Source organism: Aotus nancymaae, unplaced genomic scaffold (genome assembly GCF_030222135.1).
Source record: "Aotus nancymaae isolate 86718 unplaced genomic scaffold, 86718_ANA_hifiasm-v0.15.2.pri h1tg000022l_1, whole genome shotgun sequence".
NCBI classification, from domain to species: Eukaryota; Metazoa; Chordata; class Mammalia; order Primates; family Aotidae; genus Aotus; species Aotus nancymaae.
Window position 1 is genome coordinate 16,466,137 of NW_026988435.1, and position 25,265 is coordinate 16,491,401.

A 25,265-nucleotide genomic window follows, 5' to 3' on the forward strand; every position below is an offset into this window, starting at 1 on the left:
CCTGGAAACACATCAAAACTGAACCTTTTTAAAGCATAAATCACACAGGACCTATAAAACAAAAATGCAATTTAAAAAACAAAACAGAAGTACACAGGCATCAAAAAGCAAGAGTACCTCACATCTCAATACTAACATTAAATGTAACTGGCCTACATGTTCCTCTTCAAAGACACAGAGCCACAGAATGTTTAAGAACTCACCAACCAACTATCTGCTGCCTTCAGGAGACTCACTAACAAATAAGGACTCACATAAACTTACAGTTACGGGTGGAAAAAGGTATTTCATGCAAACGGACACCAAAAGTGAGCAAGGTAGCTATTCTTATATCAGACAAAACAAACTTTAAGCCAACAGTGGTTAAAAGAGACAAAGCAACAGTGGTTTAGGACTGTGGTATTTTCCTGTTGGACAAGGCCTTTTACCATACAGTCCTAAACATACATGCACCTAACACTGGAGCTCCCAAATTTATAAAACAATTACTAATAGACCTAAGAAATGAGATAGCAACACAATAATGGTGGATTTTAATACTTTACTGACAGCACTAGACAGGTCATCAAGACAGAAAGTCAACAAAGAAACAGTAGATTTAAACTATACCTTGGAACAAGTGGACTTCACAGATATGTACAGAACATTTCATCCTACAACTGCAGAATACACATTCTATTCAAGAGTGAATAGAACATTCTCCAAGATAGACCATATAATAAGCTACAAAACGAGCCTCAATAAATTCAAGAAAATTGAAATTATATCAAGCATTCTCTCAGACCACAGTGGAATAAAACTGGAAATCAACTCCAAAAAAAAAAAAAAAAGAAAAACCTTCAAACATGCAAATACATGGATATTAAGTTACCTGCCCATGAATGAGCATTGGGTCAAAAATGAAATCAAGATGGAAGTGACAATAATGATACAATGTATCACAACCTCTGGGATACAGCAAAGGCAGTGCTAAGAGTAAAGTTCATAGCCCTAAACGCCTACATCAAAAAGTCTGAAAGAACACAAACACACAATCTAAGGTCACAACTCAAGGAACTAGAGAAACAAGAAGAAACCAAACCCAAACCCAGCAGAAGAAAGGAAATAACCAGGACTATAGCAGAGCTAAATGAAATTGAAACAAAAAATTACAAAAGATAAATGAAACAAAATGCTGGCTGTTTGAAAAGATAAAATTGATAGACCATTAGCAAGATTAACCAAGAAAAGAAGAAAGAAAATCCAAATAATCTCACCAAGAAACAAAACAGGAGATATTACAATTGACACCACTGAAATACAAAAGACATTCAAGGTTGTGATGAACACCTTTATGCACATAAACTAGAAAACCTAGGAGAGATGGATAAATTCTTGGGAAAGTACAACTCTCCTAGCTGAAATCAGGAAGAATTAGATACTCTGAGCGACCAATAACAAGTAGTGAGATTGAAATGGTAATTAAAAAGTTACCAACAGGCCCGGCAAGGTGGCTCATGCCTGTAACCCTAACACTTTGGGAGGCCGAGGCAGGCAGATCACTTGAGGCCAGGAGTTCAAGATCAGCCTGGCCAACATGGTGAAACATTGTCTCTACCAAAAGTATAAAAATTAGCCAGGCGTGGTGGCGTGTGCCTGTAATCCCAGCTACTCGGGAGGCTGAAGCAGGAGAATCGCGGACCCCGGGAGGGAGAGGGTGCAGTGAACCAAAATCATGCCACTGCATTCCAGCCTGGGTAACACAGTGAGACTTTTTCTTAAAAAAAAAAAAAAAAAAAAAAAAATTACCAACAACAAAAAAGTCCAGGACCAGAGGGATTCATAGCAGATTCTACCAGACATTCAAAAAGAATTGGTACCAATCCTTCTGACACTATTCCACGAGATAGAGAAAGAAGGAATGCTCCCTAATTCATTCTATGAAGCCAGCATCACCCTAATACCAAAAACAAGAAAGGATATAACTAAAAAAGAAAACTGTAGACCGATATCATTGATGAACATAGATGCCACAATTCTTAACAAAATTATAGCTAACTGAATCCAACAACATGTCAAAAAGATAATCCACCATGATCAAGTGGGTTTCATACCAGGGATGCAGGGATAGTTCAACGTATGCAAGTCAGTAAATGTGATATACCACATAAACAGAATTAAAAATAAAAATCACATGGTCATCTCAATAGATGCAGAAAAAGCATCTGACAAAATCCAGTCCAAATGGATTTTTTTTTTTTTTTTAACTCACCAAAATCAGCATACGAGGGCATACCTTGACAAACTCACAGCCAACATAATCCTGAATGAGGAAAAGTTGAAAGCATTCCCTGTGAGAACGGGAACAAGACAAGGATGCCCACTCTTATCACTCCTCTTCAACATAGTACTGGAAGTCCTAGCTAGGTAAGCACTCAGACAAGAGAAAGAAATAAAGGGCATCCAAATTGGTAAAGAGGAAGTCAGACTGTCCCTGTTTGGTGAGGATATGATTGTTTATCTAGAAAACCCTAAAGTCTCCTCCAGAAAGTTCCTAGAACTGATAAAAGAATTCAGCAAAATTTCCTGATACTAAATGAATGTACACAAATCAGTATCTCTTCTAAACACCAACGGTGACCAAGCTTTATGTGGGTACAAATGAACAGGGGATTGGTGTACTCAAGCAGAGTAGTATTTAAATAATGTCAGGGGAAGCCATTTTTATATTCCACTGGGTAGAATTGCTTCTGGTATTTTCATGGCTGCCTGTCAATCTGAGGCAGAGGCTTTGTTGTTTCCTATGTAAATAATAGACCTACTGCTACATGCCTTTTTCTGTTGTTCAAGATCATTTTGAAAGGATCATTTTTAAACAAAATTATTTCAACTAGGAAGTTGCAAGGAGGTTAGGAAAATTTATTCAGGCAGGCATTTTAATCAAAGAGGTATTTGTTGGAAATGTGGTCAAAAGTATACTTGGCCAAGTCATACAAATAGTAACTTTTTTCCCTTTGAGCTTTAGCCCAAGGCTGCAGAAATGAGTTATGAATGTAAATAAATACAAATCAATAGGAGTTCTGTTTTTATTATTTCACTGGGAATTTCTGTACAATTTGAGAGCAACTTGCTGAAAGTTCAGCAGATGATTAAGTTTAACCTTGATCCTGAGCCAGCAAGATTGGCTTACTATCTATCAGCAAGGGATGTAAATTTACTCCGACACATTTTAATTGGCATTTATGCAACATGTACACACAGATGCTGAATTCATTGAGAAATCCTGAGTGCCATCTGTTTAACTAGCTTTGTCCTCTATTAAAGTGCATAATAAAATGAGACTGGATCCCTTTGGCTTGCTCATATATTTATCTTACACTACACAGCATTTTGAATGACCACTTTATTGGTATGCTAGCCTGTTAGATATTAGCACTCACCATAATAATATAAAAATATACTTTATTTTCTGTTTCCCTCTTTGTGGGTGATTTATCTCCTACTCTTTCTTTTAGTAAAAACACTATCTTCCTGAAGTGGGTTTTTTTTAAGTTTTAAAAATAATATTGTTTTAGTTTAATGTAATTTCTTTAAAAATTAAGGTTTCTAAATATGTAGAATTAGATATTTTATTGAATGCAAGTTTATTTGAATAAATTTTATGTTTTCATATTTTTAAAAAAATTATATTTAAAATAATCATTTCGTCCTTCTATGAAGTTTGAATTACAAATGAATGAATCTTTGAAGATTATGCTGCCCTGTCTTCTACATATAATCAAAATCTTTGGTTGGACTGAGTTCCAAGTAAGAGTCACTTGCTTTCTCTGCAAGACTTGGGGTAAGCAACAATATCCAGTCATTAACTGCATATAGAGACTTTGAGAGAAGCTCTAAAATTATCATATGAAAATTGATGGGGAAGTGTTCCTCTTTAACTATGCAATACTTTATTTTTAAAAAATTCAGTAACAACAATAAAACTACAGGTCTAAAATATACATTTGAAGAAAAATGTCTAAAATGCGCGTTGATTCATTGATGAGGTGCTGTGATTTGAATCAAAATCATAACTATACCTTCCTGATGTATTAAATCTTTTGCTTAAAAAAATCACACAAACCATTACGTTATTTTTGTACCATTTCCTTCTTAAGAGAGCTGTCACTTTTTAAAGCTGTCATGATGACAGAATGAACCGTCTATTTTATCAGGAGAGGCCTTATGTCTCTGTGACAGGTAGCGATTATGATGACATTGTCTTCAACCTAAATTCATGAGCCTGAGAATAAAATTCCTGAGCTTGAAAGGTTTTCAAAACTGAAAGTAAACTAACAGATATAGTATCAAATTTAAATGGTTGTTACAGGCATGGGCTTAATTTTCTCATGTGGTTAATGCTTAATACAATGATATTACTACATTAAGATAATTCTCATCTAAGTGTTGGGTTTCTGGGTCTGGTCTAATGGGAAAACTATGAAATAAGCAACCCCTCCACAGTGAACCATCTTGGTCAAATCTTGTGGCTGCCAAAGACTTTCCACTAATATTCTACCTAGAGCTGCTTCAGAAATAGTCTCAATTCAATCTCAAATATTTTTTATTGTTTTAATGAAAAGCTCCTTGGAATCTGTTCAAGTAGTCAGTGGATAATAATAATCTAATTGGGAGTCAATGCGTATTCTTAAGCTATTTGGGTCATTACAGTGTTAAACCAATGATTTAATCTAAGTGGACTCGGTTTGTCTATCTGTACAATGAGGAAAACTTGAACTAAAAAGATCTCTAAATGCCTTCTAACTAAAACATGCTATGATTAAAAAATAAACATTAGGAAGATCATAGAATACGGACTAAGCACAAAACATTAGAGTACATGAATATTTTTTCCGTTTAATTAAACTGAAAGTCTAATTACAATTATTTTGCTTTTTAAGATGAAGCAGAGTTATCTACTGAAAATCCATATCCGAAATAGTCAGTTTCTGTTTGCAGCCCTCCATCTAACTAAAATGAAATCCTTTAACACATAATCACATCTCTTACATTTCCACCCTATAAAACTTTTACTTCATACACTTACCTTAAGTGATTAAAATGTTCACACTCCCTATGTAGGCTTTAAATTCCTGTATGTACAGACAGCCAGTCTTTGAGGCATAAGGTAAGGGATGGAAAATCGAGTTGCAGGTGAAAACCCCAGAATGGAATGGGTAGAGGAAGGTTGGCTAAGGGGTTCTTGTGGAGTTAAGGCTTATAGGTAGTTTCAAGATTGGCAGAAGCAAATATGGACACTTGGTTTTTCAAAGACTAACATAAGAGTAAGAACTCAGTTTTTTTAATGACTTAATTATAAATTAAAGAAAATTAAAATATGGGAGATTAAATAGTGTGGGGTTTGGGAATGGAGAGAAAATAATGTGTTACTTTTTGTAAAGTCTGCATATAGGCATGCATTAAACTTTATAATGAACACATGTGAATGTAGTTAGCTAAAAGTTACAGTTGCTTCAAAATACATTTCAATTTTGATTATAATCTGGAAGATTAAGGTATGAATCTTTAAACTGTAAAAATGATAAAGTATCACATACATTAATCAAGTTAGAGGCAGCATTCATGGATTAAAATACTTAAGACAACTTCCAAGTGCAGAGGCCTGATGTCTTTACTGTAACCGTGTTCAGTAGTTCATTTTCTAGCCGTTAGGGCATCAAAAAAAAAAAAAACTACTATAAATGTATTTATTAATTTAGTTGTTCTTTTGTCTTTGCTTCTGCTTAATTGTTGCTTTGATACTAACATTTAATTTATGTGACCGTAAAATGCTGGATAAGATATTTTAATTGCCAGCCTTGACTTAGAGCTGTATCTTACCCCTATTAGAAATGTGGTAGTAGGTTTCTTTTAAGCATTACTTAGATCAATTAATTATGGTTGTAGGAGCTGTCAATTATTTATAGAGTTTGGGAATAAAATAAGTGCTTGTCTCTTGTGTCACATCATGTGGTATGGTGCCTATTTCATCTTCTTCTTCCACACTTAATTACCTTTTTCTGTGATCCTCTCAAATCCTGGAACATTGTATAATTAGTGGTTATCATTTTTTGTTCACTGGTCATGATGCTTTGAAATGCATTTTCTTTGATTCTTTTGTTTCCAAGTAAAGAGAAGCAGTATCATTATAAATATTTAAATGATTAGGCAGCATAGTTTTATTAGTAAAGACAATAAATTAAGTAATCCTTACTATGTTATTATTTCAAGTATAAAAATTAAACATAACTGGTTTTTCCTTATATGAAATCTTAGTCATTGTCTTTTATTGTGGGGGAAGTTAAGGAGGAAATTGTTATATATGGATCGAGTAAAGTTTTTTCTCTAGTTCTGACCTGGAGAACAAAAGAAAAAACTAACTTAACAAATGTATGATTAAGAAGTGCCTCTACATCATTTGTTGAGTGAAATTATTATACTAAATTATGTGTATCCTAGGTCATTATATGTTCACCTGCATTTCCCTTTTGTAACACGGAATGTAAAACAAACCAAAGACAGATAAAATAACAACTGGAAACATAAATGAAATTAGGAGCAACAGTGTGTTTTTAATTTTATTGTTTCCTAACTTTCAGTATTTAGGTCAAGGGGGATCTCTATGTTCTGTCATTTTTAAAAGCTAATAAATAATCCTTTTTATGACTCAACTTTTTGCTCATTACAGACTCCATGATGTCTGTAAGCACAGATCTTCATCTGTATTAAATCATAGGTCATTGTCAATTAAAAATAGTCATGCATTTAAAGTGTGCCTTTTATTTACGTACCTAAAGATATCTGTCTTTAGGTAAATTTAGTTAGTAAAACCTATTTAGACCTAGAACATTTTGTTTCATCATTTTTTCCAGAAAAATGTAATCTTGCATTATTATTGATAAATTAAATTCCCATTTAAAAAACAACAGTGGATTTCATTTCCATAGATTGTTAATGAAACTGGACTTTTTGAGATCAAATACACATTATTAAAGCTGAAAACACCCAATTAACTTAGTATAGATTGTTAATGAAACTGGACTTTTTGAGATCAAATACACATTATTAAAGCTAAAAACACCCAATTAACTTAGTATCAAATTTAGTTTTAAAAACCTAATGTTTGCAATGTGAAAAAGAATTATTTGGTTGATAGGTAGGTAGTTACAACATTGATTTTAGGAATCAAAACTTAATAATTATTTGAAATTATAATATGGGCATGTGACTTTGTTTGCCAATATGAATGATCAGTAATTGCAGCAAAGAAGGATATGCACTATCAATAACCAGTTATTTTGTATTTCTGTTTAATAGTTGATAAAATATGCATGATTAAAATTGATAGCTAATGTGATCATTTTTAAATGTAATTTTTATTGCAATGCTTACTTAAAGAGGTGCTGATGTTGAGAGGGAACTTGTATTACATGTAAGTCAACTGTTTATGTAGAAAAAAAATTTAATAGCATATTTAAATACAGACAAAAGTTTTATATTAATCAGAGATTTTATTAATGAGTTATAACTTAGTTCAGAAGAAGTACGTGGTTCAGCTTTCAGAACATGGAACATCAAAAGACTGCTAAATATAGTCAAAAAAAAAAAAGGAGAAGTTGCAACTGCTTTTTGGTATACATTTGTTTATTTTTTTTTTAATTTCTATAAAAGATGTCACTGTTTCCACTGGGGCCTGTTAAGGAGAAAAGTAATCCAAAGCTTGCCAGCATTGCAGAAAAACTGAAACTTCTTTGTATTTTTTTTTTAAGTTTCTTGAAGTTGCTAATGGTTTTATAGCTCTTTAAACAAGTTGCAGGTCATTTTCAAAAGCTGGTCAGCTAACCTAGTCTAAAGAACCATTTATTTCTCATTATAAGCATAGGTCTTAACATTGCCAGAGAAAGCGTTTGGCCCTCTTCCACCGAGGAGACTGAGTTTCTGGTTTTTTGATTCCTGTTTGACAATTGATTATATAAAATTATATTTAATATATTGGGCCTTAGATAATTTAATAACTCAATAATAAATAAATTCGATTTGGGTTGTTTTTCTTTAAATGTTACAATTTTAAAAATAACACATCAAAAATTTTTGTTGGGTGAAGAAAAAAGAAAATAACACATATGGGAGGCTGAGGCAGGAGGATTGCTTGAGGCTAGGAGTTCAAGACCAACCTAGGCAACAAAGTGAGACCCTCGCCACCACAAAAAATTAAAATTTGGCTGGGCACAGTGGCACACACCTCCAGTCCCAGCTACTTGGGAGGCTGAGGTTGGAGGATGGCTTGAGCCCAGGAGTTTGAAGTTGCAATGAGCCATGATCGCACCACTGCCCTATAGAATGGGTGACAGAGCAACACCCTGGTCTCAAAACAACCACAACAAAAAAAAATAACACATAAACATATCACCTCAAATTTATGAAATTTATCCAAAGTTTTGTTCAGATAGGTTAATTCATGTTTATTTTTGAGGTCCTATACAGGCTGCAGGCCTGTTCATTGTGACTCCCATTATAATAGAGCTGAGCTTCCAAATTTTTGATGGCGAATGACTAAATTAGTGAAAGTGGGGTTTTTTCATTGTAGTGTGTTTTTATCAGAATACCTTTAGATTTCAGAGGTGTATAGGCATATGTATTAATCTGTTTTCATACTGCTGACAAAGACATACCTGAGACTAGGTAACTAACCAAAGAAATGGGTTTAATGGACATGGCTGGGAAGGCCTCACAATCATGGCGGAAGGTGAAGTCACGTCTCACATGGAGGCAGAAAAGAGAAGAGTGAGAGCCAAGCTAAAGGGGCTTACCCTTATAAAACCATTAGATCTTGTGAGACCTATTCACTACCATGAGAACAGTATGGAGGAACCACCCTCATGATTCAATTATCTCCCACTGGGTCCCTCCCACAACACGTGGAAATACAGCCAAACCTTATCAGCATGGTAATTTTATGTTGTCTAGATTCTCACTCTCCATAAATATCATTCCTAAAACTGAGGTGACTGAAAATGTCCTGTTGTGGAATTCTCCTTTGTTATATCGCCTTTCATTTTTGCATGTTTTTTATATTAAAAGTAAAAGGCATGCTGTTTAGATGTCTCAATCTTTCTACAATGCAATTTCAGAGGTGTGAAAACCTCTGGGGCAGCAAACATAGAAAATGTTCCATAGTTCCTTATTTCAAAGCAATGAACTGTGTTACAATAATCAATAAACAATAAATCTTTGAGAGAGAAGCCTATTGCATGAGGATAAAATTGGGTGAGAATTGGAATGGAAATAGAAGTTCCGAGAGAAAAATGAATAATGTAAAATTTACAACTGAAAAAACAGCTATTTATACATATATTTAAATGGACAAGAGTGGGCCTCAAATCGTGGTGGTCTTTATAGCTTATTGGATGTACATAAAAATGGCACAAAATGGTTTTATTTTTTAATTCAATTTTTATGTTATGCTATGAACCAGAACCTTTGAAGGGGGCAACTTTAACCATAGTTTCTTTCTCTCGCTCACTCTTTTTTTTTTTTTTTGAAAGGCAAATGTTCTATTTGTTGACTTTTTGCACTTGAAGTAGTCTTCAGTGACATCCATGGCCTGAGATTCTTTATCATAGTCCATAACTATCACGCAATGACAACCAAACTTTTTTTTTTTTTTTTTTTGAGATGGAGTCTTGCTCTGTCTCCAGACTGGAGTGCAGTGGCACAATCTCGGCTCACTGCAACCTCCGCCTCCTGGGTTCAAGCGATTCTTCTGCCTCAGCCTGCCGAGTAGCTGGGACTACAGGCGTGTGCCACCACACCCAGCTAATTTTTGTATTTTTAGTAGAGACAGGGTTTCACCATGTTGGCCAGGATGGTCTCGATCTCTTGACCTCGTGATCCGCCCACTTCGGCCTCCCAAAGTGCTGGGATAATAGGTGTGAGCCACTGCTCCCGACCCGACAACCAACCATTTTACAGGTTTTCCCCTGTCAGTTTCACAGATACCTAACCATTTCCCTAGTATCATATTGTCATCAGCCTTAATTAGGTTGATTTGGTGTTTATCACAATAACCTCCACCAACTTGACATATACATAGGCTCATCACATTTTCATGCAAGAGCACAAAGATAGAATTGTCCCGTGTTTCAGGCTTTGGCAGCCCCACAAATCCCACATGCCAGGCCCTCATGGATGAGGGTGCTCTTCAGTGCCTTTTGCAAAGCAGTGTTAGTGTCCATCACAGCTCCCACAGCAATGCCTTCCTAGGCCATGCAGGTGGGTTCCTGGTGGTGCAAACAAGTCAGCCTCTGCCCCTGTGTGATTTGGAGTAGCAGGAAAAGAGCTTCTTCTCGTTGCCTCACAAGCAGTTTGTAACTCTCCAGGACATGGGTTAGGCATCTTGATTGTTGATTGCAGGTGTTTTGTATATAGTAAACTCACCTGATACTGAGAGTGAGGTTCAGGTGAGGAGTTGTTGAAGCTGTGACTTCTGTAGCACAGAATTTTCCTGTATTGTAAACACTGTATTTCCATGAACTGATATTAAAAATAGACACAATGGACAAACACACAAATAACATTTAGTGTTGATTAATAATTAAAGATCTTCACTTTGATAGAGTATTATTCATTTTTTAAATTGTACTTTAGGTTCTGGGGTACATGTGCAGATTGTGCAGGATTGTTGCCTAGGTACATACACAGGAAGGCGGTTTGCTGCCTTCATGCCCCCATCACCTATATCTGGCATTTCTCCCCATGTTATCCCTCCCCAACCTCCCCATCCCCCACTGTCCCTCCCCTATCCCTCCCCAACAGACCCCAGTGTGAGATTTTCACCTCCCTGTGTCTGTGTGTTCTCATTGTTCAATACCTGCCTATGAGTGAGAACATGCAGTGTTTGATTTTCTGTTCTTGTGTCAGTTTGCTGAGAATGATGGTTTCTAGATTCATCCATGTCCCCTACAATGGACATGAACTCATCATTTTTTATAGCTTCATAGTATTCCATGGTGGATATGTTCCACATTTTCTTTGTCCAGTCCGTCATCGATGGGCATTTGGGTTGGTTCCAGGTCTTTGCTATTGTAAACAGTGCCGCAATGAACATACATGCACATGTGTCTTTATAATAGAGAGATTTATAATCCTTTCAGTATATACCCAGTAGTGGGATTGCTGGGTCAAATGGAATTTCTATTTCTAGATCCTTGAGGAATCGCCACACTGTCTTCCACAATGGTTGAACTAATTTACACTCCCACCAATAGTGTAAAAGTGTTCCTATTTCTCCACATCCTCTCCAGCATCTGTTGTCTCCAGATTTTTTGATGATCACCATTCTAACTGGCATGAGATGGTATCTCAATCATTTGTATTGAGTTGTTTTACTATGTTCAATATTTTTTCTTTGACTTCCAGTACTTCCTGAGGATATATATATATATAATTTTTTTTTGAGATAGGGTCTCACTCTGTCACCCACGCTAGAGTGAAGTGGTATGACCATGGCCCACTGCAGCCTTGACCTCTGGGCTCAAGTAATCCTCCAATGTTAGCCTTCCAAGTAGCAGTCACTACAGGCATGTGCCACCATACCCAGCTATTTTTTTTTTTTTTTTTTTTTTTTTTTTTGTAGAGACAGGGGTCCCACTGTATTGCCCAGCCTGGTCTCAAATTGATGGGCTTAGGCAGTCCTCTTGCCTCGGCCTCCCAAAGTGCTGGGATTACATCTGTGAGCCACTGCACCCAGTGAGGAATGCATTTTATAATCACATAAAATAATTGTTGGAAAATATAGCACCACTAATAATAATAAAATGATTTACTTTCTACTAATTTCATCTCCAGTACCTTAAGTCAGAGCTTGTTAGCATGATTCCAGCTCTCAGCCAGAGGAGGTCTTAAACTTTGTCTTTCAGAGCTGATGGATGTAGTTTGTTAGGAAAAGGCAACGCACATAGCTACACAATTGCATGCTTGTTATTTTCCTTGGAGATTGAAAGCCCTGTTAGGTACTTGGCATTATTATTTTAAAGCCAAAGACAGACTCTGATAGGGAAAGATACAAGGAATTAACAGATGTGAATATTATTATGTTCAGGAGTAGTAAAAGTGATTTAGGGCAGATTGTCACCAATTAAAGATCCCTTTGTTTAATTCATGTGTTTCTGTGTATGCTATTTAGACTTGGTTTTTCCTTTCACTGAAATATTCCTTTGGGTTGTGTGGGGAGGGGATGTTATAATTGGCAACCTTAATTTTGCTTCACAAACATACATTGGTGAGAAAAGTTTGTTTGTTTTTAATTCAATAGATATTTTATCTGGTTCTTCCCAATTACTAGGGAGGTTTTAATGAGATCATTTTAAACTGTGATGATTCTTCCCCCTTGAGACAGTTACCATCACCACCCCTGCTCCGTAAAATTTGAAAACTCCTTTTAACCTTTTTCCTATTTAGCTGCTGGTATTGTGGGATTGAGAGGGTAAAGAAGTGTGAGTGTGTGTGAGTGTGTGTGTGTGCCTTTGTTTTCCAGGAAATATTTGAATTGGAAAACACTCTAGTGTTTTTCAGTCACTTAAAAAATATGTGTGTCTTCATGAAAATAAAATATGAAAACATGTGTTGCAGGATGTAATCCTGTGTGTTGAGTCACTCATAGTGCAGCCTTGAGTCCTTTCATCACCTATGTGTCCTCATATGCATTGTGAGTGGGAGTGGAAGTGGGGAAGGTTGTACTAAGATTATTTAAAGTTATGATTCTCGGCCAGGTGTGGTGGCTCATGCCTTTAATCCCAGCACTTCGGGAGGCCGAGGCAGGTGGATCACCTGAGGTCAGGAGTTTGAGACCAGCATGGCCAACATTGTGAAACCCTGTCTCTACTAAAAGTAGAAAAATTAGCCGGGCATGGTGGTGCTCGCCTGTAATCCCAGCTACTTGGGAGGCTGAGGCAGGAAAATCAGTTGAACCCGGGAGGTGGAGGTTGCAGTAAGTTGAGATCACGCCACAGTACTTCAGCCTGGATGAAAAGGAAAACTCTGTCTCCGAAAAATAAAATAAAATAAAAGGATTATGATTCTATATGAGCTGTTATTCACATTATGTTGTTCTTTACTAGTGACTTTTGAGCCTTTTCTTCAGGACCACTAGACCTGAACTCTTCTTCAGGACTGCCCCATATGAAAAAGTAAAATAGTATCCCCTTTGTTTGTTTTGCCTATTTAGACTTTTTTCTAAAATTTCAATTAAACAAAGCATGCTGTGGTACACACACACACACACACACACACGACAGAGAAACAAAAATCTGAAATAAGTGCCCTGAAAGCAGAGACTTTGTCTTGTTTATCTTATTAGCTACTATCACCAAATAGAATTCGTTGTACTTTTATTGAATGAGTGACTAAATGAATCACAAATAAAATCCATAAGATTTTGGAGATTCAGTATAATTTCAGGGAATTTTACATATGCTTTACATATGTGAAGGTGAAATGCAGTGAACTTTTTGTGTATTCTAATTGTATAATAATCTTTAATGTGCTGTTGGTTCTTGGGTCCTTAAATGTTGATATTTCATATCCTTTAATATTGTATTGATTTTCTTATCTCTTAGGTTGAGCTTAATTTATGGCAGTCCTAGGAAATGCACCATGATGTTTTGAGTTATTTTCATTCTCTAATCAAAATAACTCTGTGGGTTTTTTTTAACCATAATTTGGTGCTGTTACCATCACAGTATATCAATGACTAGTGGTCATATATATCACATATATGTGTTATACATACATATACATATATGATCCACACATGTATATATACATTTATAAACTTAGAATGTATCAGATGTCTTTGAGTTTTTCAGTTAAAAAATGCATCATCAAACTAGATTAAAATTTGTCATCCCCAAATTAAAGTATGAATTAATTGATCAATAAATATTATCAGTTAACAATTAAGATTTGAAATATGGTAGCATATAGATGCAGATAGCTCAAAGTCAATCTTGTGTTAAATATCAAGGGGCTGAATTTAAAGTCATAGTACTTTTTAGTCAATGAAAGAATTTTCATATTAGATTCTATACTCTCAAACCATGTTTTGAATTTTTTTAAAAATAAGGATATCTTATGTTTTCTTGTTCGTCCTCATAGAAGGATTTACTTATATATTGTCTGCCTGTTCTCCTGGTACCTTGAAAATGGCATGTTCAGTTACTCAGATCAGACACCTGGGTGTTATTATTGATGTCTTTCTCTGTCAACTTCAGCCCATCAATAAATCATTTTGATTTTTACCATCAAAAGGTACCTCCAATCTGTCACTGTTGTGTCAAATCTTGTATCATACTAATGGTATAAAACCATCACCATTTTACCTGTAATTGCTTTTAATTGGTCTCTACACTTCTTTTTTGTTTAATTCTTTAAAACAGGGTCTGGTTGTATTGCTCAGGCTGGAGTTCAGTAGGGCAATTATGGCTGAAAGTGGCCTCAACTTCCCAGGCTCATGTGATCCTCCTACCTCAGCCTCTCCACTAGCTGGAACCACTAGCGAGCACCACCATGCCTGGCTAATTTTGTGAACATTTTTTTGCAGAGACAGTGTTTCACTATGTTTCCCAGGCTGATCTCCAACTCCTGGGCTCAGGCCATCCTCCAGCCTCTGCCTCCCAAAATGCTGGGATTACGGGCATGATCCACCACACCTGTCCTCCACTTCCATTCTTATTTCCCTCTCCACTTCATTCACAGAGCAGCTAGAATGAACATTTAACTATGAGAATTTCATTATAACACTATTTTTCTTAAGACTCCAGTGACTTCTCATTGGAATTAAAATAAAAGCTTACCCTTGGTCATGGCTGCTGTGCATAGCAAAGCCGGCCCCTGTCTTTCCTGCCAAGCTTGTCTTGTTTTGCTCTCCACTGGTCCCACTACACAGCATCCAAGACTTTTACAGTGTACCAGAATTTTTCCTCACCTGAATTAATGCCTGTGCCTTCAATATACTTCCCTAGGATAAGTTTTACTCATTACTCAGGCTTCAGCTTAACTGTTACTTTTTTACAATTCCCTTACCTCCAATCTAAATTATGTTTCTCGTTATTCTCTCACATAGCATCCTATATCTTTCCTTCATGACATGTATCACAATTATAGTTGTATACGTATGTATGTGTCTATTTGAATATGTGTGTCTACCTCCCTATACCACAAGCACTACAAGTGTAGGACTCCTGCCAATACAAGCCACCATTTAAAATCTACTACTTAGCATATGGAAGTATAGTAAACATTTACTAGATACCTCCTATGTCTTGGATGTTGTCCTGGACACTGGAGATACTAGGGGATAATCCCACATTCCATGTTCTCATGGAGCTGACCTTCAGATACAAAGAGCCAGGCAGTAAATACAGAAGCATATTTCTTTGATTGAGGAATCACGCTGCAAGGCAGTAAGTAAAAAGTTGGATTTTACAAAAGAAAGAATGCATGTCTGTCTTGCCCTAATCAGGGTCCCGTAGCTCAGATATCCTCATTTTGTCTGTGTTTTTTTAACCCTGCCAGGCTACTCCTGAGTGTGACTTTTGCTCTGGCACTTTAAAACCCTCATCAATGGCATTCTTTGTCCTCCTTTCCATTTGTACTGGCAGCTGAGAAATTTGGCAATTCCTTACACAGTGACTAATAGCAATACTTCTTTGCAGATGTAATGCAGCATATAAATGGCAAGTCCTGTATAAACATTAAATAATTAGCTTTCATAATAACCCTATCAAGATAGAGTATAAAACTCTCTGGTTTTTTTTAATGGAAATAACCGAATCATTGTGAATGTACCTGTTAAAATCACAGAATGGTGAAAGAATCTGTGTTGTGATTCTGACATTCTAGACTTCTGTTTTCTGATTCATGAATAAACATATCTACAAAATTACTGTATAACATTATGTCCTGTAAATAATGAACTTTTAAAATAAATATATTTTATGTATAGGTTATTTTAATGTATATAAAATGCAAACATACAGTAAGTTACTAACTTTAAGTTAGAACATATGATTTTAGCCATTTGACTTACTTTGGTGATACATTTTTAAATGATCTATGAGACTTTCAAGTCTGCTGAATATTAACTATTTAAATGTTGATTCTGATGAGCACAGGGAGGGGAACAACACATACCAGGGCCAGCCAGGGGGTGGAGAAGGGCAAGGGGAGGGAGAGCATTGGTCAAATAGCTATTGCATGTGGGGCTTAAAACCTAGATGGCAGGGAATAGATGCCGCCACCCACCATGGCACATGTATACCTGTGTAACAAGCCTGCACATTCTGTACTTGTATCCCAGAACTTAAAGTAAAATTTTTTTTAAATGTTGAACCTTATTGATTACATTTTTCTCTGGAACGCATTACAAATTTTAACTGTAACCTATTATGCCAAACTTACCTTCTCTTTGTCCAGAAGACTTAGTGCCATTTAAATAAGCACTAGGGAGTATTTTGCTCTGCGATACCGGAAGTGTCATTGTTGTGTTCATATTTCTGCAAAATGTGAATGTGGTTTAAGCTTGAACTCAATCTGGATGTAATTCTAACAATTAAAAGACCAGAGACAACATGGCCCCATTTCTACAGCCCAGCAGAATACAGAAACTTACAACTGTATTTAAGTTAGCTTGCTTCTCCGTCATATGCTATCTAAAGAAACAATTTGTTAGTAATTGTTTTTATTTTGGTAATTCTTCTTATTCTATTAGTAATGCCTTGTATTCATTTATATCACATCATTGTTGTCATATAATGTTGGGTGATATTTGCCATACATCTGCTATATCAGGTTTTCAGAATGTATAATTTGAATAAAAGTACTGCTTTCCTAGGTTAGAACATAAGAGTATTGTCAAATCTTCAAAAGTCCTTCTACCAGAGTATTTTCTTCCAGGGTCTTACCCAAAGCATAATTTAAGGTTTAAAAATAAAGTTGCATGATATAAGAAAAATACAAGTTGAAGATGACATAATTATTGTAGAATATTCCTAGGTAAATTTAATGTCAAGTTTTTAAAATTAAAAGTACATCCTTTAGGAAACAGTTATGATAAAACCATAACTTTAAACAGAATTGATGTTTGCATGCATCGTTTTTAGAAACAAATTCCTCAGTTTTAGAAGATGGTGTTGTAAGATAGATGATACTTGACAGAATATTAGTTTACATGTTATCATTTTAATTTTCCTCTTCAGTGGGTTATCTTTTTGTACATTTATCTTTTTGTTGGAATCTTTTTAAAGTTTGGAATTATTTAAGAAAAGTAAGGAATTTTTCACGCATTTGTACAAAGAACAACACTTCGTTCTTCTGAGCAGTGTTGTCAGCTAAAAAGTAGGAAGGCAAATAGTTATAGAAGACTTTATGATATGCTCGCTCTCCAGCCTTCAAAATATATCTGTTAATTCAAAATAACCTGCATTAAGACCCTGTTGTATTACCCTTTCCCAAAAAGGTGAATATTAATGTTGTTTTTTGACGACATCAACATTTTACATATACTTCCCTGCAAGGAAGATACAAGAGTTACAACATAGCTGCCAGAAACAATGTATGTGCTCAGTACAGATGTGTTAAATGAAAGAATGATACTTATTTTGATATTAAATTACATTTATTTACATCATCATGAAGTTGATATTTAGACAGGGAACTAGGAGTATCATAAAAGTAAGTAATGTATTCTGTACTCAAAATTAGACTAGGTATGTGATTAGAAATTTTGAAAACAATTAAATTGGTACATGGCAACAGAAACAGGTTGTTACTGAGCATTTATAGAGTTGTATTTACCTCCTCTTTATTTTCTCCTCCAATTTACCTTACTATTTAAGGATTTCATTTTTTTTTTTTTTCTACTTGAAAAGAGGTTACTATTTGCTGCAAGCTTTCATTGATAAAGTAGTCTTTATCAATGGAAGTAGAAAAGATAAATCCCAGGACTGCATAATATCTTCCCTTATTTTTCCCAAGATACCTACTTCTAATTAAATTGCCCATTTTCAATTAAAATGCTTATTATTATACAGCTTTTTTCAATCATCTTGTGGTTGAAATAAAAAAGGAAGCATTGATAAAAACTAGCACGTCATATGTATTATGAATAATGAAATAGAATTCGTTCTCTTCCAAGAAAAAAAATCTGAAAAAACACAAGAACGCAGAATATATTCAAACATAGCCATATGATTGTCAGGAGGGAAATTTCTCACTTATGTTACAATAGAAAGAGTCTGAAATATTAATTATATCATGATACTTATGTATTTAGAATTATGAACACTGTGTTAAGACCAGATGGACAGACAACTTGGTAGAGAAGTGTTCTTTACATACTGGAAATCTCCATTCCAGCTTGGCTGCCACATCCTACAAATTCCTCATCTGTGAATCAAAACCAGTGCATTCACTTTATCATAGGTGTATTATAAGTATTAAATGAGTTTTTACTTAATATGGTTCCTTACACAGTAAGTGTTCAATTAGCATCAGCCATTGCTAACATCATTATTATATTGCTGACTTTATTATTATTTATGTGGCATAATCCTTTCCCTATGAGGAGCCTTAATTTATTAATTTCTAAGAAAAAAAATGTGGATCACACATCTATCAGGCCCCTAACCACACTGAGATTCTATGATTCATGAAGGTAAAGGCATTGTATGCAGTTCACAAATATCCACGATTAGTTGTTCATGTTTAACTTGAGGAGCACTTGAGCCTACCAAGATGGGATAGTCATGAGTCTGTAACGCAGTGATGCACAATCACCGTAAGTCAACCCTTTTGCAATAATGAAGTAAATTTATTGGAAATAAAATGGATTAGGTAGAGCAGTTGCCTTTTTACAGTACAATAGTGACATGGTAAACAAAGAGAGAAAGAAAGAAAAACCACTTCATTGGGAATCAGAATACCTAGGTTTTCTTCTGGTCCCCTTCTCATAAATAACACAAGCAAAGCTTCCTGGGACTTGGTTATTTGTGTTTATGGGGTGGATTATGTGTTGTCAAAGACCTCTGCCCATTCTGTAATGTCATGTTTCAGTTCTAAAATGTCCTACAATGCACTTAAAGACTGTTTTGCAAATATAAAGCCTCCACATTACTTGGAACACTGTCTGTTTAACTTTTTATATTCTGCTTTGCTTCCTGTCTTAACATTACCCAGATAAGTTGCAAAGACACTACTGCATTTTAGAATTCTTTTCTGAAAACATGTTTACTTATTTGGAGAATTGTGTTAAAATTAATGTAAAGTTTTCAAAAAGTAGGTGATTATATGCTTTGCTATGTTTTGTACAATTTGTGAACTACTTTTTTAAAGAAAAAACCTTCTAGGATTCAAATATTCAGTGAAGCTTAGGGTTTTTCTAATTTAAAAAAATACAAAAATAAAAAGCTGTTTATTTAAATTATATGTATCAAAGTGTACACATAACATAAAACTACACAAATATGAAAAAATATGATATTGTTATAATATCGGGTGAACTCTGGTTTAATACCTTTTTAGGTGACATCTATTTGATTACACTATATATACTACTTGCTCTTTTCAAATCAATATTAAACTTTTTGACAATTACAAATTAAAATTTTCACACAATTCAAATCAAGAAACATTAAAAAATATATATTTGCTTAATAGAAAAGTTAAAGGAGAAGCTTTTCAAAAGATCTGTATCTGGGAATACTTATGGATGCTGTTGTTTTTTCTACTAAAATGCTGTGAATCTGAATTTGATTTTTATTGTTATGACTTAAATATACACATGCATTTTGAAAACTGGACAGCCTAACTATTAGTTTGATATAGTTTTATAATGTGACACCATATTATTTTTCCCCAAAAGGAAATCTTTGGGATAAGTATGAGAAAGAAAAATTAGTTTTAAAGGAGAGAAGAAAAATATTGAATTAATAACTTTATACAGAATATCCCATAGTCATAGGCAATACTAAAATTTTATGCTTTACAGCTGCAAAAATAATTACATGAGCATAATCTAAGCAACAATTTTTAATGGATTACATTTTGTTAGTTTTTCATTATATATTGTAAAAATAAAAGGCCAAATAACATAATAAATGTGAAAAAATTTGATTTATCTGGCTTAGACCTTTGATATTTCTGCAAGAGATTTTATTATTCATTGGTTTATTTGAGACATGATCTCAGTTTGTAAATAAGATATAATATTACTAAATTGGTTTTAAGGTTGCCACATAGAAAAATTGTTCATATTGTTTACTTTTATTTGAAAAGTATTTTACTTTGGGGTGTTTCAAAGGTGTTAAACTTTTCAGAGGTGTTATCTTTGATTAATACTGTGATCCTGCAAAGGCATATACTGCCTGTCAAGATCAATTCATTTGCTTTTTCTACAAGCCTTATGTTTTATTTTTGTTACATTCTTAAACACCTAATAATAATATAAGCTTATAAATAGTGAAAGTCTTCATACTCTATTCTTTTATTATGTGGTAACAGTAGCTGGAGTTTTCAGTTTAACAAGGTTTACCTTTGTGTCTACATGTTTTATTAATAGTGAATAGAATTGAAGTTAGAATTTAAACAGTTTGGTGCAATCAGATTTATTTTGCTTTTCCTTTTACTGTTCTTTCCAAAAATGAGAAAATTAAAGTCTTCTCTTTGAAGCAGTAATTTCCAAATATTAACATAGTCATGCTGTGCCCAAGTTGTGGCAATATTCAGATTAAAAAATGGGGATTTTTTTTCACGAATATGATAACTTACTCAGATGTATACATCTACTTGTTTGGAATTTAGGAAGGAAAACTTTTAAAAAGCAAGAGAAAAATATAGGTTTTGTAAGTTCCTAAACTTGTTTGAGGTTTTGAAACCAAAGTTTAAGAGTGATTTTTGAAAGAACAGTTTGAGCATAAGTTTTTTACATTGTAGTACTTCATCCATGAAAGCATTTTTAAATGCCAGTGGAATGAAAAGACATCCATTCCAGTACAAAGTTGTAATATCAAATATTCTTTTAAAAATTTAATAGCTTTTAAAAGATAAATAACATTTGTCAATCCAAATCTATGCACTTAACATACTAATAAATGTCTGAAGTACCATGTAAAATTAGGTTACCAAAAGAGTTCACATTGTATTAACACATCAGATCAAGGAAAATAGGGTGGAGGAATGATAACTGTTTATTGGACTTTTTACTGAATTATATGTCTTCATCCCTGTTTTGGGAATAGGGAAGCAAAATTATTAAGTAGTAAATTCAACATTGCATGTCTAATATACAACAGAGTTGTATTTAAGACTTACGTCAAATAATTCATCATTTCTTGATGTTATCAAGATGCTAGGGACAATTTTACTGTATGAACTATTTTTGAAATATATATTTGGTTTGTTTTCCACATTTAATTCTAACAGTTACAAATACGGCCTGTTTTACAGTATGTTAATATTATATTAGTATCCAGTTGAGATTGCAATAGTGAATTGTTTCTTCCTCCACAGTATGGGACTAATAGTAGTACAAGTAGTGTTAATAGTGTCTCTCATTCTGAACAAGTTAAGGATTAAATGAGAATATACACCAAAAAACAACAAAAACATAGAACATAAAAAATGCTGCTGTTGGTAGCACTGCTGTTATCCGTTTTGGTGCCTTCTAACATTCTCAATAATCATGGAAGAACACAATGTGTTTCAATGTAGTGGCTTTGCAGATATGTCTAACGTTTTAATAATGAACATACTTAAATTATAATGATTATGTGACCTTATACATTAATTTAAAATATTTACAAAATGTATCTCAATTAAATTCACACTTGGAAATATCTTCTTTTTTTTCTTTTAATATTTAGGTTTACATGTATATGTAATTCATTTAATTATAGAAAGCATTATCCTGTTGCATCATATAGATAAAAAGAGGATTCAGTTATATTCATTAACACATGGATGAGAAAAACGTAGGCAGTAGGCAGAAAAGAAATGCAAGTTAAAGATGAGCTAAATGCTAATTGTAAGGACACTAAGCAGTAGAATACGCTCGCCTGCTGGCCACTGAAGAATATCAAATTATCCCCCCGTGTATGTTTAAGGCCAAATATCTTTATTAAATTGCAGATGCCTGTAAGTAGATATAGATTCTTAAAGCTGTACTGCAAGAGCTATTACTGGTAGTTTATTGTAATTATAATGAATGTCTCCTGCTGAAGTTCAGAGATTAGGACTGTATATATCACTTTTGAGTATAATGATTTAATCTTGTTCCTACAGTACTTCGGGATGACTTCAGACAAAATCCGTCGGATGTCATGGTTGCAGTAGGAGAGCCTGCAGTAATGGAATGCCAGCCTCCACGAGGCCATCCTGAGCCCACCATTTCATGGAAGAAAGATGGCTCTCCACTGGATGATAAAGATGAAAGAATAACTGTGAGTATTTAATTCAACAGCAGGGGACATTTGTAGGTCTAACTATGTGTATCTTTACTGAAAAACAAAAAAGAAAAAAAATGAAGTAGGTTATTTAAATAAGGGCCTGCATCAGCTCCCGTATTCAGTTTTTCTTTTAAAAAGTGTATTTCAATTCTTTATGTGTTGACATGAAGATAAGTGAGGAAAATGCATGGTGTTTAGAGATCAGTAAAAGAAAAACTGTAATTCCTATTTTAGTGTCTCAGAGTTAACACTTTTATGTATGACTTAATTATCATCATAACTCAGGGCTTATAAAATTTCCATGTGTTACAGTAAAAATTGTTTATTAAAGAAGATCTGTTATATAGTATGTTTCCAGAAGGGCTCTTAAGCCACTTCAAGATTTTTTTATGTTTTTTTTTCTCATTTTTAAAATTGCTTTTCTGTTCTATCTATAGAGTTCCATATTGTTTCTGAAAAATAAAATCTTATTTTGAAAGGTGGTTAATGATGAATTTATCTCAATATAAAATGAAGTCATGTGATGAGATTATTGGATTTCAAATTCCTGCTCTAAGGAGTTATATGTGATTTTTATGAAGTCTTGATGCATTTTCTTCTTGACAGTAGTGATTCTACGTGACTTTTTTGCTTGTTTTGTCTTGTACAGTGTTGACTAAAGCACCTCAGTCACCAGGCCTTCACTGATGTTGTGGTTGCTCAGTATTTCCCTTTACAATTCTCTTTGTTCAGCATGCACTGATATCTGTCCATTGCGAATTCATTGGCCAAGATTTAAAGTTCCCTAGGAGAATGTACGTGTGAGGAAAAGGTCACCGCTGAAGATGTAGAAGAGCAAAGTTATAACGCAGACTGCACAAAGCTATTTAGTAGTTGCACTATTTCTGAGCAACCAGTTAGTAGATTAGCTTGGACAAAATTAATAGCGAGAAAAGTAAAGAAGGTTGTGTTAAACAAAGTTTTAGGGACCTTGAAAGAAAATTAAGCATTTTTTCATGTAATTCTGAATTAGAATGAGTCTCCCAAAGGATTTCTGTAATTCCTGGGATTGGGATGTCCTCATCCAATGAGGATGACCTGGTTCTGCTTATAAGAGGTGCTGCAGAGTCACATAACAAAAGAAACTATATGTGGAAACATTACTTTTTGCTAATGAAGTCAAGAAAGACCATGGGAGAAATAGAGTGAAGAAACAAATTTTTCTCTTCTTGGCAATAACAGATTCCTTTTGGATTAACGTAAAATGAAGATGAGAATATTTTGCCCTTAAAAAACATATTCTAGACCATTTAATGACCGTTATCTGTAATTCCCCTTTTCCTTTTTATTGATTTGAACACATTAAACCCATTATTATCCCAGACTTCCCTCATGCCTTTGCTGATAACCTATTCATGTTTAATACAAATTAGTGACAAAGTTCTTAGCACTGGAGATAAAGCTTTATCAAAACTCAGTGAATATCCTACTGGAGCTTACATTTTATGAGTGTGTATACAGACAAAACCAAAATAAATAAGTATAATGTACAGCAAGCTAAACTATAAAAAAAACCTATAAAAATAGAGAAAGGGTATATAGATAAAACCAAAATAATTAAATACAACATACAGTAAGTTAAACTATAATAAGACCTATAAAAGTAGTCAAAAGGTAGATGAATTTATTAGGGTTCAGGTAGGATTGAAATTTTAAATAAGCTGATCAGAGAGAATACCTCACATAAAAAACTCAAAAAAATGATGGCATGAACTATACAAGTATCTGAAAAAAGGGTGTTTTAGGCAGGCACGATATTAAATACAAAACCCTAAGGTGGGGAATACTTAACACGTTTACTAAAGAGTAAAAAATCAGTGTTGGTTGAACAGAATGAGTAAAGATGTATAGGAGATACCATCAGAGGAATAGCCTTTTTAAAAAGGCTATGAATTTAATAATACCCCAACTGCGTGGGCTTTTACAGGTGTTGTAGATACTCTGGCTTTTTTTCTAAGTAAGGTGAGAAGCTTCTGCTGAGAACCCTCTGCTGTCTTGAGAACACACTGAGATGTGGCAATGCTAGAGGCAGGGAGACCCATAGAGAGCTTTCAGTGTAATCTGGCTAAGAGGCAAATGGTGGTTTGAACCAGGCTGTTAGGAGGGGAGGAAGTGAGGAGTGGCTAGATTATGAAAATACTACAAAGCAAGAGGCAACAGAATTTGCTAACAGACTGGATGTGTTTGTAAGCAAAAGGAAGAGTTAAGGACCTCCTAATTAATTGGCCTGCAAAACTGAAAAGGTACAGAGGCTGCTATCTTAGATGCCATAGATTGTAGGAGAAGGTTTGGGTTGGGAAGTATCAGGAGCTTAGTTTTCAACATGGTAATTTTGAAATACTTATTCAATGTCCAAGTATAATTGTCAAATAGGCAGTTGGATACATGAGTCAGAAATTCAGAATTGAGGTCGAGGTTGGAGAAAAAATTAAATTATGGTAGACATACAAGTTCTCATTACTGTGCAGTTCTCCTGTCCTTCTGGCCAGATAAAAGACTACTTTCCAGCTTTTTTGCTGTCCGTTAGACCTGTTTGACTTGTTCAGCTTCGTGGGTTGTGAGTGAACATTAAATCAATTAAATACTGGTGATTTAAATACTCCGGTACTGTCTTTAGCACTCTGCAACCAAGGAAGCTGCTAGTTTTATTTAGGTAGTGCCACTGCAACGTGGAAGACACCCTGAGAGCTCTGTGTAGAACTTTCTATC

General features: G+C 34.5%; 1 protein-coding gene across 6 annotated transcripts in view; it reads left to right on the top strand.

Annotated features, from left to right (window-relative positions):
- ROBO1 (roundabout guidance receptor 1) overlaps window positions 1-25,265 on the top strand; it is a 1,127,367-nt gene that overhangs the window by 960,581 nt on the left and 141,521 nt on the right. For all 6 annotated transcript variants that reach the window (XM_064380017.1, XM_064380018.1, XM_064380019.1 and 3 more), the window contains one exon: window positions 22,354-22,511. In XM_064380017.1, coding sequence (XP_064236087.1) covers window positions 22,354-22,511 — 158 coding nt within the window. The remainder of the gene's footprint in view (window positions 1-22,353; window positions 22,512-25,265) is intronic.